This window comes from Vipera berus, assembly GCF_964194415.1.
Source record: "Vipera berus genome assembly, chromosome: 1".
Classification (NCBI taxonomy): domain Eukaryota; kingdom Metazoa; phylum Chordata; class Lepidosauria; order Squamata; family Viperidae; genus Vipera; species Vipera berus.
The window spans coordinates 229196939-229211493 of record NC_138202.1 but is presented as its reverse complement, the minus strand read 5'-3'; the positions used below and the strand labels follow the sequence as shown (position 1 = coordinate 229211493).

At 42.1% G+C, this 14555-nt stretch overlaps 1 protein-coding gene across 4 annotated transcripts in view; it reads right to left on the bottom strand.

Moving 5' to 3' along the window:
* Positions 1-7990, bottom strand: part of MLIP (muscular LMNA interacting protein) — a 93408-nt gene extending 85418 nt beyond the window's left edge. For all 4 annotated transcript variants that reach the window (XM_081346726.1, XM_081346727.1, XM_081346728.1 and 1 more), the window contains exon 1: positions 7861-7990. In XM_081346726.1, the coding sequence (XP_081202852.1) occupies positions 7861-7926 (66 nt within the window). In that variant the 5' untranslated portion in view covers positions 7927-7990. The remainder of the gene's footprint in view (positions 1-7860) is intronic.
* Between the last annotated feature and the right edge of the window lie 6565 nt (positions 7991-14555).

Genomic DNA, 14555 nt, shown 5'->3' with positions numbered 1-14555 from the left:
TTCTTATTTCCATATGTATATCCTAGCTAGCTTGTGCCCATAAAGAGCACTCAAGGCACCCTGTTTATACAAATTAAAACTGAACTAAAAATTGGAAACTCTTCTGAAATACATAATAAAAAAAAAACAAGAAAACACTCAGGACATCTCCAATTTCATTATTGTCTATTCTCCTTTGTCAAGTCTGCATAATGTACAGTAAGCTGAGTCTTTAGCGTAAATAAAAAGGTGGTGAACATTATTTCTCATTTCCTCCCTCCTCTCACCAAAAGGCAAGTATTTCATAAGATCCAAATAGCTTCAAATCAACCAATGACTAGAAGTAAACCACAGTTGTATCTAGCTGTTAAATGAAGAATATATATCTTTAGGGAAAAGATGAGTAGGAGCCACATATGACCTATATAAAGTATGTATACATGTCAAAGAGTAGGTGGGACAAGAGTAAAAAAATAAATGAAGTCCAAATTAATTATTTTAAATTAACACTGAATTAATAAATTACATTGATTCAGCTCCATAAGATACTGTAGTCCTTAGCGTATGACCACAATGGAGCCCAAAATTTGCATTGCTAATAAACGAGCTTTGCCCTATTTTACAATCGTTTTTTGCCACAGCTGTTAAGTGAATCGCTGCAGTTAGTAGGTGAATCATACAATCATTACATGAACCTGGCTTCCCCCATTGACTCTGGTTGTCAGAAACCAGCTGTGAAGGTCACCAATGGTAATCCCATGACCCCAAGACAGTGCAACTGTCATAAATACATGCCAGTTGCCAAGTGCTCGAATTTTGATCACGTGACCGTGAGGATGCTGCCATGGTTGTAAATACGAAAACTGGTCATAAGTTACTTTTTTCAGCATCGTACCTTCAAACAGTCACTAAATGAATGGTTGGAAGTTGAGGACCACCAGGGCATGTAATATTTTTTTCTCTCCATTTATTGCCTGGGGAAAAAATTGGTAGGGTATATGACTCTGGCCCTCAAAAGATGCTCCATAAATTGATTTGCAACATCTGCTACTTCATCCGTATCAGCTTAGCTGTAACAACTGATAAAAAAAGAATTGATTTAAAGAAGATGAGACTGTATGGGGCATTTTGGGTGTCTGTCAGAAGGACTCTGCACCAAGGTTGGATTAATAAGTTCTCACATTGTGCATTCATAAGAAATTAAAGCCCAGAGCCTCTCAAGGACCATTTCTACCATAGTGATTTTTCATTAAAAATGAAATTTAGTTGTTTGGTCTCAAGTGTACATGTACATAACATTTAAATGTACTATATACAACGTATGTACAGATCTACACCCTTACATATAAGTAACATATAAATTTTATTCACTGTCCAACTTGAATACATAATGGAAGGAGAAAGCGTTAGAGTTCACAAGGTTAATACTTATGGAACAAAACTGTGACTGAATCTGGATGTTCTGCTTCGGATACCATGGAGCCTCCTGCTTGAAAGTAACAAGGAAAACAGGTCATGAAAAGGATGTGTAGCATCCTAGACAATCTTGTGGACCCTGCTCAAGCAACGCTTCTGTGCTATGTCCTGGATGGGAGGGAGGGAACTGCCAATAATCTTTTCTGCCATCCTCACCACACTCTGCACCGCCTTCCTGTCTGAAGCAGCGATGCTTCCAAACCAGACTGTGATGCTGTATGACAGGATGCTCTTGATCATTCCCCTGTAGAAAGTGGTCTGGACAGGGGAAGGAACATGAGCTTTTCTCATGCGACGCAGAAAGTGCAGGCACTGCTGTTATTGCAGTTTATGGCAATTATGATTCCACTGAAAATCAGAGGCTGGATTCATGTTAAACTGCAATGTGGTTGGATTTGAGCGAGCCAATTGTGATTTATCCAACACACACGGCTAAAGCCATGGCTTAGCACGATCCCTGAGAGAGGCTAGAATAAACTTGTTGGACTTCATTTGGATACAAATCATAATTCAGAACAAAACTCATGGCTTAATGGAACTGAGCAAGCGCAATCAAGTACGTGGGAAAAGACATCCCATTTTCACCAGTTGCTCACAGACGTCATCTACCTATGAACGGATACATTACAAGTTTCTAGATTTGAACTGCATCAAGCATTGACCCTGAATTGCAATTATTAATGTAGGGGGAAATGGATATTTTAAAAAATATGCAGAAATATGCAGAATATTAACTTGAATTAAAGTGAATCCATTAAATTAACATTTCATTTGAAATGTTAAATAATAATAATAATAATAATAATTATTATTATTATTATTATTATTATTATTATTATTATTATTATTATTATTATTATTATTATTATTATTATTATTATTATGTTAACATTTCATTTTTGCCCTAGTTCTCACCCAATTTTTGTTCTGTACCCTTCCTCCTTTGGGACAGTAGCTTCAAACATCAAACATCAAAGGCAGACTAGTCCTCTCATCCAAATCAGAAGGAAATAGTGGTTCTCCTGCTGCTGATTTACAGCAAACATAGCAGTATATTTATAGCAGGCTGCCCAGTAGCTACACATTTAGGCAAATAATGCTGACCATACATTTTGAGTAACTTGGATGGATTTATTGGCGTCCTTGATATTCTGCACCTTTTGATCCCGATCCAGAGATTTGTTCCACCAAGAAATGTGTGCTTTCAACGAGAGGCATGTATCAGCTTGCCCAGCAGCTCAACATTACAAACGCCTTACTACTCCCTTTTTGTGGTAGTGCCTGACAGCCATGTTGTCTTGAATGTTTAGGATGGATGTGCCAGTCAGTAACTTTATCTCCGGCTTCAGTTCCTCCCTCGGTCATCCTAGGAAGCTCAACCCAGTTAGTTAGCCATGTGAACATGCAGTGCAAAGAAAAAAAAAGGGAAATAGTTTCACTGTAGTATTGCAAAGTATTCAGACCTGGGAATTATTGACCCAGCAATTGCAACCATGACCCAAAGTTTTTTTAGAATCAAAGGGGAGATTTGAATAGGAAGCATTCACTTGGCACCAGATGTACAAGTAGTCCTTGACTTACAACCGTTCATTTAGTGACCATTTGAAGTTACAACAGCACTGGAAAAAGTGATTTATGACCTTTTTCACACTCACGACAAATGTAACATCCCCATGGTCACATGATCAGAATTCAGACCCTTGGCAACTGACTCATATGTATGACGCTTGCAGTATCCTGGGCTCAGGTGACCACCTTTTGCGACCTTCTGACAAAGTCAATGGGGAGGCCACATTCACTTAACAACCACATTACTAACAACTGCAATGATGTACTTATGACAGCTGAAGCTCCTCGCCACTGACAAGTTTCTAATTATCCAAGAGATTAAAATATCACAATTAATTTCCCTGGAGGGTGAGAGACATCAGAATTGGCAAAGAGAATCAGTTGTTAGGCAAGATAAAGGAGGCTTTGAATTAATATTCAGACTGAACCTTCACAGCGATCAACTCTGCCTGTTTGTTCAAAAATGTCAACCACTCTCATGTTTGGAATGCTAATTTCAGGAAATTGTCCTGAATCCTGATTTAGTATAGGAAGGTCAGACATACATTGTAATCCATTTGTGAAGTAGTAATTTGCACTCCACCTTCCACTCCACTCCTGCAAAAAAGGATAATCCGCTAAATTGGGTATCAAGAGTTCCTAAATAATTAGTAAAATAACAGTTTCCAAAGGCTGTTGAGAATACAAATGTCAAAAGATGTCTTGTTTTGTAGTCTTTGGGATTTAGTATCTATAGGAACTCATGATATTCTCCAATATCTTGGGGAAAAAGCTGAACCAATAGTTTTATGTTTAAGAAAGGCTATGGTGTTGTTGTTGTTGTTGTTGTTGTTGTTGTTGTTGTTAGTTGCGAAGTCATGTACTACCCATTGCGACCCCCATGGACAATGTTCCTCCAGGCCTTCCTGTCCTCTACCATCTTCTGGAGTCCATCTTCTGGAGTCCATCTTCTGGAGTCCATATGGTATATGGTATTAATGACAGAATCTCATCAGAAAAAGCCACATTTCATGAAAGGATTGCAACTTCTCTTCACAGAGACAGGAGATCATTAAAGGATCACACATGATCATCCCTGAGAGAAGCAGCACCTTGATAATCCAAATATTAAGAGTCCTGATTTCCAAGAATGCTGCAGTTTCTCCACATTTTTATAGTTCTAAATGGGGTAAGAAATGCAGTGTTAACCCTCAATCTGTGGCCAAGGACACAGATGCTCTGACTTTGAGGACAATTGAGGATTCAGTCTCTCTGTTCAGTCAGAGTCGCTGATGTTGTCATAAGACAGGGGTCTGCAAATGTGGCCCTTTTATGACTTGTGGACTTCAACTTCCAGAATTCCTCAGCCAGGCACACTGGCTGAGGAATTCTGGGAGCTGAAGTCCACAAGTCATAAAAGGGCCAAGTTTGAAGACCCCTGTCCTAAGACCTAAGGCAGACATGTCAAACTCGCGATGTCACGTGACATCACACAATGTATCAGGACGGTTTTGCCATTGTGGGCAATGGGGTGGGTGCAGCTTCTGGATGACACATCCAGCCCGCGGGCTGGCAGTTTGACACCCCTGACCTAAGGCATACCAGGATAGCAATTTCAAGCAATCAAGATCAATCCTATATCCTGTAATGCAGGGGTCCTCAACCTTGGCAACTTTAAGACTTGTGGACTTCAACTCCCAGAATTCCTCAGCCAGCTTTGGGAGTTGAAATCCACAAGTCTTAAAGTTGCCAAGGTTGAGGGCTGTAAGGTAGAGTTCACTTATAAGTGATAATTATCAGGTATCCTTAAGGACACTGTCCTACTGCTGAAATAGAAAGAAAGATTCAATTGCCAGTGAGATTGCTTTCTATTTGTGGAACTGGGGGAAGGGGATGGGTGCTGGGAATGCCTTGTCTATTGGCCAAGAGAGCAACATGTTTATCTGCTATCCTTGGCAGAATTTTGAAAGGGACCCAGTCTGTACCCAATGCCCAATTATCACTAGCATGCTCAGTAATCTTAGTCCAGCATCATGTGGGCATTATTATTTGTTTCTTTAAATGATCTCTCAGCCTACATGGTCACATATACTAAGCTGGGCAGAATCGAGATTCAGATGCTTATAACGCTAGGAATCTATTTGCATCATTTTGAATAGAAGCTGAAATGTCTGACGTGTGAAAAGAACCCGGGGACTGCTGTAGGCAATGTGGCAGACAGCTGCAAGGGAAGCTCCTCAGGGCTGGTTCCCATGTGCATTTCCCTTCTTTTCACTGCAGGGCATTAAAGGCCAGCCCTACCATTAGGTAAAATAATATTGCCGTTCTTAGATGGTTTACTTCAGGTATCCTCAAGGGGCAATAACTTCTTGGATATTTCATTGATTATAATTATTGCAATGTTTACCATTAATATAGGGACGTGGTGGCTCAGTGGGTTAGGACGCTGAGCTTGTCGATCAGAAGGTCGGCAGTTTGGCGGGTCGAATCCCGAGTGCCGCGTAACAGAGTGAGCGACTGTTACTCGTCCCAGCTTCTGCCAACCTAGCAGTTCGAAAGCACATAAAAATGCAAGTAGAAAAATAGGGACCACTACGGTGGGAAGGTAACAGCGTTCCGTGCGCCTTTGGTGTCTAGTCATGCCGGCCACATGACCACGGAGACATCCTCGGAGAAATGCTGGCTCTTCAGCTTTGAAACGGAGATGAGCACCGGCCCCTAGAGTCAGAAACGACTAGCACGTATGTGTGGGGGAACCTTTACCTTTACCTTTTTTACCATTAATAAGGTGAAGGGAGTTTAGGAAATGTTCTGTCTGGGGTGCAAAAATGTCCGAAGTGGCCTTGAAAATTAGGAGCTGTGTCCAGCCTGCAAAAACTTTATAGCACTATTAGATTTTTAAATTTTTTAAATTTAAATTTTTAAATTTTTAGTGCAGGTTCGCATCCCACCAGGCTCAAGGTTGACTCAGCCTTCCATCCTTCCGAGGTAGGTAAAATGAGGACCCAGATTGTTGGGGGCAATTAAGCTGACTTTGTAATAATGCCGCTTGGGGTTTGTGTGAAAGCCCTAATAAGCAGGCATATACATAGAATGAAGGCTACTGCTAAGCTTGTAAGCCGCCCTGAGTCTTCGGAGAAGGGCGGGATATAAATGGAATTAAAATAAAATAAATAAATAAATAAATAAATAAATAAATAAAATAATCTGTGATGTCTTCCAATGTTATTAATAATCCAATGGCCAGCCCTGTGCCCTGCCTTTGGTTACCGGTAGTTTAAGGATCTGTTTAAACAGTTCTTGATGTTACTTTATACACTCATATACAGGTAGCCCTTGACTTACAACAGTTCAAAGTTACAGCAGCAACAAAAAAAGTGACATATCACCATTTCTCACACAACCATTGTGGTATCCCCATGGCCATGTCATCAAAATTCAGACACTTGGCAACTGACTCATATTTATGATGATTACATGGATGGATCATGTGATCACCTTTTGTGACCTTCTAACAAGCAAAGTCAATGGGGGAAGGCAGATTCACTTACTAACCATGTTGCTAAACAACTGCAGTGATTCACTTCACAACTGTGGCAAGAAAGATCATAAAATGAGGGAGAACTCACATAACAAAAGTCTCACTTAGCAACATAAATTTTGGGCTCAGCTGTAATCATAAGTTAGGACTAACTGTACTGCTTAAAATTATTTCTCTGGAAAATGTTTTGGACAGTTTCTGGTTCTGGTCTGAATCATCTCCTCGTCCTCCTCTTCCTCCTCTTCTTCCTTCTCCTCCTCCTCCCCTTCCTCCTCCTCTCACTAGTCCAGGGAACATTTAACAGTTGAGGAGAAACCTTTCAATAAATGAGGAACAGGTGTAAAGTAGTGGAGTGGCCCACTTCAGTTTTTATATTTTCTCCTATATTTAAATTGTTAAAAGGATTGAAATAGGACTTGCTAACATATACATTCTGAAAGGAGGAGTCCAAGATTACCATATCAGGAATGCAAAAGCCTAAGCAACCAGTAGGTGGCAGTAGAGTTTTTAAGAATTGTTTATCTGACATCTGCTACCATCTAGCCTTGTCTGAGTTTTGCAGCCAGACATAGATGCAGACAGTTCTGTTTAGAACAGAAAACCGATAACTCTAGTGCTCTTAAATTATGACATTCTTATTTAAGAATATGATACTATTTCTAATTTGTCATTCAATATGAGTGACTGCAAGGTTTTTTCCATTCTTCTCTCTCTCTCTCTCTCTCTCTCTCTCTCTCTCTCTCTCTCTCTCTCTCTCTCTCTCTCTCTCTCTCTCTCTCTCTCTCTCTCTCTCTCTCTCTCTCTCTCTCTCTCTCTCTCTCTCTCTCTCTCATATAATTTCCAGTGTCAGGAATAACGTGGCACCTCGTTGTCCCTGGGAATAACAACTATTGGCACAAGCAAATTCTATTTTTCTCACTGAAGTTGTAATCAGGAAGTAGCGTAAACAAAATGAAACAGAACATTTTGTCAGCTGCTTCTTCCAAGATTCTCTTTCTCATATCCATTTGTATAATACCCAGCATACTGTAAGATTTAGCAAATTATAGAATTGTTTTATTTTGGGACAACACTACACACTGAGCATTTGCAGATCCAGGCTTTACCATCTGAAAAATTCATAGCCAGAGAAATATCAATTAAGAAGTTCCATAATCCCTGCTGAAAGATTATGGCATAATTAATTTCAACACCCCACGGCTGAACCAGTTAATCATTAAGGTCACTGGAGGAAGTATAAAAATAGTAACTATTTTTCTTCTCGGCCTCTAGTATCCTAATATTGCATAATAACACCAAGGAAAATTGCATCTTACCTTCAGCTTCTCTTGGGATAACTTGTCTTTTGCTGAAGAGAGTCTTTTACATTTTTCTATCTCCATTTCCCAGCAAGAGAAAGATTTAAATCCCAAAAAGAAGGAGCTTAACTGGCTAGGTGGTGGAAACCATGACTGCCCACACTCTAGTGGTGAGACTGAACTGGATCGGAATGCCTGGGTGATAATTTCTTCCTAGCTAGACTTTCCATTTATAGCTTTAGAAAACTCACAAACAGGAGTGCTCTGGCAGGAAGGCGAGACCCGGGCTTCAGATAACATGAAATGCCCTTTTGGCACTGAACCCATTGAAACCCAGCATGATTTTGGTCACCTGGAGTTCATGCCACCACCTTCGCTAGAACTTGCTCGGAGAATTTGGAAGGAATTAGGAGATGGCAGCCTGAGCTAAAAGTCCACAGTCAATCAGCTGTCACTTTGAGTCATCTTTCACTCACTTTCTCTTAATCCTCTCCAGTGGACATCTTGTTGCTGCTCCCAACATCGAGGCATGCACACAATAGATGGTGTCGCAAAAGAACCTGACAAATCCTTTTTAAAAGTTCACATTGGAAGGCCAATGGTCTGGGGATTTGTGGTAAAAGAGAAGGGAAATGTCATCCTTAACCCAGGAGTTCTTTGCACATGACCTGCCAAAGCTCTGAATTCCCTTTATGACTATAAATGTAAGCACAAATTTCAGGCTATCCTCCGGAGACGTGTGCTAGAAAGGAAATACATCCATATGATCATCTTAGGCAGGTTTTGTTACAGAACTAGAGAGATTTTCCAACATTCTGCCATTTCAGCAATTTTGTCCATGCAAACAGGTTGATTGCACTTGGTTGCAAATGGTTACAAATCTTCTGCAGTGGGTATATACGTGCTGGGGAATGGAAGCAAAGTAATTTAAGTGCCCCTGGGGGAAGAGAATCACATTCCATTCTCAAAGCTGCTTTCTCCAGTTATGTAGTTAGATAAACAAGCAAGCTATGTTTGCCCACAGAAACGTACGACCAATTGTAATCTGAAGGCATTAATTGCTCAACGAGATCCAGGAATGAAAGAAATCAGAGCAATATCTAGAAACAGAAAGGTCTGCCTGGAAATTCTAAGAATCTGGTCCTTTAGGTCTACTTTGATAGTAAGTTGAGAGAAAATTTTCATCTATCCTTACTATGTTTTCATTCAAATAGCAATCCCGCAAAGTTTAAAAAACAAACAAATAGAAATAATGTGTAATTACTTTAGTTGCAAAAATCTTGGCATTCAAAGCGCACTTTTGCAAGGAATGAGACAGGACTAACAGGGAGGCATTTTAGGAATGCGGTAACTATGTGTGTAAATAGGCAATCATTAGATAAAAGGGCAGAAGCTTTTTTACTTGCACAAACAGAAAGGGACAGGGGGAAAACGGGGGTCAGCTGCAGATGGCGGCAGGAATCACTCTAATCAAGGGATATGATGTAAGCATTTATTAGACTCATCTGAAGGCGTTGAAATTGTTGAGTTTTTTTTTAAAAAAAGAAATATCGTTTTTATTCCTTTATTTTAATACTGCATGGAACCACCAGCTTAAACTTGCCTATCTAAGAACGGAATTGAATTAATGTTCTTTCTATTTCCTTTGCCTGGGAGTCCTCTCTGCTGTTGATTTCAGGGTTGCCTTTTGGACTGTAAGCACTTTAGGGCAGGGGCTTCTAATCAAGCCCGACCTTATTCCATTAATACTTTGCAAACCACCTGTTTTTATATTTGAACGATTCACATTAAACCTTCGACATGAGATGAACAAAGGTTGGCCAGGAGCATCCTTTTCACTGAAGGTGACATGGGATTGTTGAGCAATGCTGGGAACAAGTTTGAACTTCTAGCTAGCTAGCTCAGGTCTGTCTACCTGGGAATGTAGCAAATATTTGGACGATCAGTTGTTAGTTTCTCCTTGGGAAGCTCTTTTTCTTTACAGTTCTTACCTGTCTGAGGTAGGAAGCAAGGAAGATCAGTAGGTACTTTTTAGGATAGTGCAAGATGGCCCAATTGGCCTTTATAAACTGTGTGTGTGTTTGTGTGCGGAGGGGGTGGTGGTGTTGTATGCTTCTTTCCAGAGAAGTCCATCTCATTCAACAAAGGGAAGTGAAGCAGCTCATATGCGGTGCTATTTAGAAAGCAGGCTGGCAAAGCTGCCTTAAAAGAGGGCTTCGCACGAAACTTCATCAAAGCAAAGCATCTCTTTGCTGGTTTATCCAGCCCTTCTATATTTGCCTGGCATGGGACAGAGGCTGTGATGTCTTCTTAGCCATAGGAGAATAACCTGGCAGCAGTTCCTGGCAGATCGAGTCAGGAGTCCAATATTAGCAACCCAGCTGGGAGGGGAGCATTCCCTGGCTCCCAGACAGACTCCAAGGCCGCTGATAACAACAACAACAGCAGCAGCACACCCACCAGTTGCTACCCCAACTAAAGCAATGTTGTCTTGGAAGTGATTCCCCCCCACTGAACAGCAGCAGTTATCACCGAATGAGGGACATCTGCCCAGTAGTCGGAACACGTTGTCTTAGGTTGTTTTTCCCGCAGTTCTTTAAACATGGTTTTGAGGCTTCACTGCTTAGGGCCTTTATCAAGGTCATCAGAAGAGCAGAGCAGGTGGAACAAGGAGGACCTAGGCACCTAATGCTATCCCGCCAAGCTAACTGATTTATGAAACATAACATTTTTATAATATTTAGTCATATTTATACAGGACCCGACTCACGAGGGAGGAAACACGCCTGATCTTATTTTTATCTCTGGGCAGTGGCTTAATGGGCTGGGTGGGGTTACTCCAACATCTCAACCCCTCTCATGGACAGACCATTATCTCCTGCGGTTGGGCCTCCGTCACGTCACCCCCTGCTGTCAGGAGGCAGAACCGACCAGATGGTTCCGCCCCAGGCGCCTGATGGACCCAGATAAGTTCCAGATGGCGTTTGGATTGATTCCCACCCCCCTCTCCCACAGCCCGGTCGAGTCCTTAGTTAATGCCTGGCAACAGGCTGCTTCGGAGGCTCTCGACCGCGTTGTGCCTTTGCGTCCTCTGACCCGGCGCAGGTCCCGACTTGCTCCTTGGTTCTCCAAGGACCTGCGGGAGATGAAACGCCGGAGAAGGGGCCTAGAGAGCATTTGGAGAACCAGTCGGTCTGAGTCTGACCGAACACAGTTAAGATCCTTTTCTAGATCTTATCTTGTGGCAATGGAGGTGGCAAAGCACACTTACTTCACCACCCTCATTGCGTCTGCAGATAACCGCCTGGCCGCCCTGTTTAGGGTGGTCCGCTCCCTTTTAAATCAAGGGACGGGAGAGGACCCCTTACGAGGACGGGCCGAGGAATTTAGTAAATATCTGGTGGACAAAATTGCTCAGATTCGGGCTGGTTTGGACTCTGACTGGGCAGTATCTGATGAGAGGAAAACGATGAATTTGGCCGAGAACATTTGGGAAGAGTTTGATCCTGTAACTCCGGATGAAGTGGACAAGATCATGGGGAAATTAAGTGCCGCCACATGTTTGTTGGACCCGTGTCCCTCCTGGCTGGTCTATGCATCTCGGGAGGTTACATGAGGCTGGCTCCTAGCAATTATCAATGCCTCACTGAGTGAGGGGTACTTCCCTGCCGCCTTGAAAGAGGCGGTGGTAAGGCCCCTCCTTAAGAAACCTGCATTGGATCCAGCTATTTTAAACAACTTTCATCCTGTTTCCAACCTTCGCTTTCTTGCGAAGGTCGTTGAAAGCGTGGTGGCACGGCAGCTCCCTTTGGTCCTGGAGGAAACTGAGTATCTGGATCCGTACCAATCGGGTTTCAGGCCCGGGTATAGCACAGAGACGGCATTGGTCGCGCTGGTGAATGATCTCTGGCGGGCCCGAGATAAGGGTTATTCCTCTGTCCTGGTCCTATTAGATCTCTCAGCGGCTTTTGATACCATCAACCACGGTATCTTGCTGCGTCGTCTTGAGGGGTTGGGAGTGGGAGGCACTGTTCTGCGGTGGTTCTCCTCCTACCTCTCGGGCCGTTCGCAGACGGTGTTGGCAGGAGGGCAGAGGTCAACCCCTAGGCCCCTTAGTTGTGGGGTGCCTCAGGGGTCGGTACTCTCGCCCCTCCTGTTCAACATCTATATGAAGCCGCTGGGTGAGATCATCCGTGGCTTCGGGGTGAAGTATCATCAATATGCTGATGATACCCAGCTTTTCATCTCCACCCCGAACCAACCCAGCGATGCCCTAGATGTGATGTCCCATTGCCTGGAAGCGGTACAGATTTGGATGGGAAAGAACAGGCTCCGGCTCAATCCGGCCAAGACTGAGTGGCTTTACGTACCGACATCTCGTTTAGTCCAAGAGGTTCCATCTTTGATTATAGGAGGAGAGATGTTACCTCCCGTTGATAGAGCACGCAATCTGGGCGTCCTCCTGGATTCACGACTCAGTTTTGAAGATCATATTGGAGTGGTGGCTAGGGGGGCATTTGCCCAGATTTGCCTGGTACACCAATTACACCCCTTTCTGGACCGAGATGCCCTACGTACAGTCACCCACGCACTCGTTACCTCCCGTATAGACTACTGCAATGCTCTCTACATGGGGCTGCCCTTGAAAACCACCCGGAGGCTTCAGCTGGTGCAGAATGTGGCTGCACGGGTAGTGATGGGAGCTCCCCGATACTCCCATATAACACCTCTGCTCCATGAGCTGCATTGGTTACCGGTTGCCCTCCGGGTGAGATTTAAGGTGCTGGTACTTACCTTTAAAGCCCTACATGGCTTAGGCCCGGGATACTTGCAGGACCATCTGCTACCAGGAACGAATTCCCATCACACAGTACGCTCACACAGAGAAGGCCTCCTCAGGGTACCGTCGGCTAGACAATGTCGGCTGGCGACCCCCAGGGGAAGGGCCTTCTCTATGGGAGCGCCAGCCCTGTGGATTCAGCTCCCCCCTGAGCTTCGGATGGCCCAAGATCTCCAGTCCTTTCGCCGCGGCCTCAAAACACTCCTTTTTTCACCTGGCTGACCTGGACTGACAGGGATTTTAATTATGTTTACAATTTTTAATTTATTTTTAATTTTTAATTTATTTTTAATTTTTAATTTTAATTTATTGCACAGAGGCCTTTAACTTTAATTTTATCTTAATTTCTGTATTTATTGTATATTATTGTTGTTAGCCGCCCTGAGTCCTTCAAGAGATAGGGTGGGATATAAGTCCCATTAATAAATAAATAAATAAATAAATATTTGTCCTGCTTTCTAAAAAACATCATGGTGTTTGACATATCTCGGAAATGGGGAGGAAGGCCCATATTAGTCTAGGCCAGGGGTAGGCAAGCTTGGCTCTTTTATGCTGGCTCATGAATTCTGGGAGTTGAAGTCCACAAGTCATAAAAGAGCCAAGGTTGCCTATCCCTGGCCTAGGCAATTAAATCAATGTGGAATCTAGTAGGACTTTCAAGATTAATTGGGGAGTGATTGTCTTTTTACCATCACATTTGCTGCTTTAAGTGTTTTCTGGTTTTTTGTGTGATCCTGATAGAAAAGTGATAACTGCGTTTTTATCAATGAATAAAAATGATCAAGGTTTGCAACCAATGCACATTTCTCTGCAAATATAGCAAATCTTATTTCTATAGAAATATGGAGGGATTATGGTCTAATTATAATAATAATAATAATAATAATAATAATAATAATAATAATAATAATAATAATAATAATAATAATAATAACAACAACAACAACAACAACAACAACAACAACAATAATAATAATAATAATAATAATAATAATAATAATAATAATAATAATAATAATAATAATAATAATAATAATAAAAAAAAATCGCCATTTGGAACACAACACACCAGATATCACAGTTGTAGAGAACCGAAACATACAGTTGATTGGTATCGCTGTACCAGGAGATGCCAAAGAAAAAGAACTGGAAAAAATTACAAAATACCGCGATCTGGCCATCGAAACTGCACGATCATGGATGAAACATGTAACAGTGATACCCATTGTCATCGGGGCACTGGGAACTATGTCCAAAAACTTTGCCAAACACATCAAGAAATTGCAGCTTCCTGCAATAACTCCAGCAAAGCTACAAAAAACTGCGCTACTCGGAACATCTTACATTTTAAGGAGATACCTGGTTGATACCTAGGATGCTGGCAGCAACCCGTGTCGACCATTAGTGCCAGTCAATTTGAGTGTTCAGTTGACTGAGTTTCATGTTTTATGAATAAAAATTTTATAATAATAATAATAATAATAAAGTTGGAAGGGACCTTGGAGGTCACATAGTCCAACCCCCTGCTCAGGCAGTAAGCCCTATACCATTTCAGACAAATGACTGTCCAGTCTCTTCTTAAAAACTTCCAGTGTTGGAGCATTCACAGCTTCTGGAGGCAGGTTGTTCCACTGGTTAGTTGTTCTAACTGTCAGGAAATTTCTCCTTAGTTCTAGGTTGCTTCTCTCTTTGGTTAGTTTCCATCCGTTGCTTCTTGTCCTGCTTTCAGGTGCTTTGGAGAATAGCTTGACTCCCTCTTCTTTGTGGCCACCCCTGAGATACTGGAACCCTGCTATCATATCCCCCCTCATCCTTTTCTTCATTAAACTAGACATACCCAATTCAAGCAACTGTTCTTTATATGGTTTAGCCT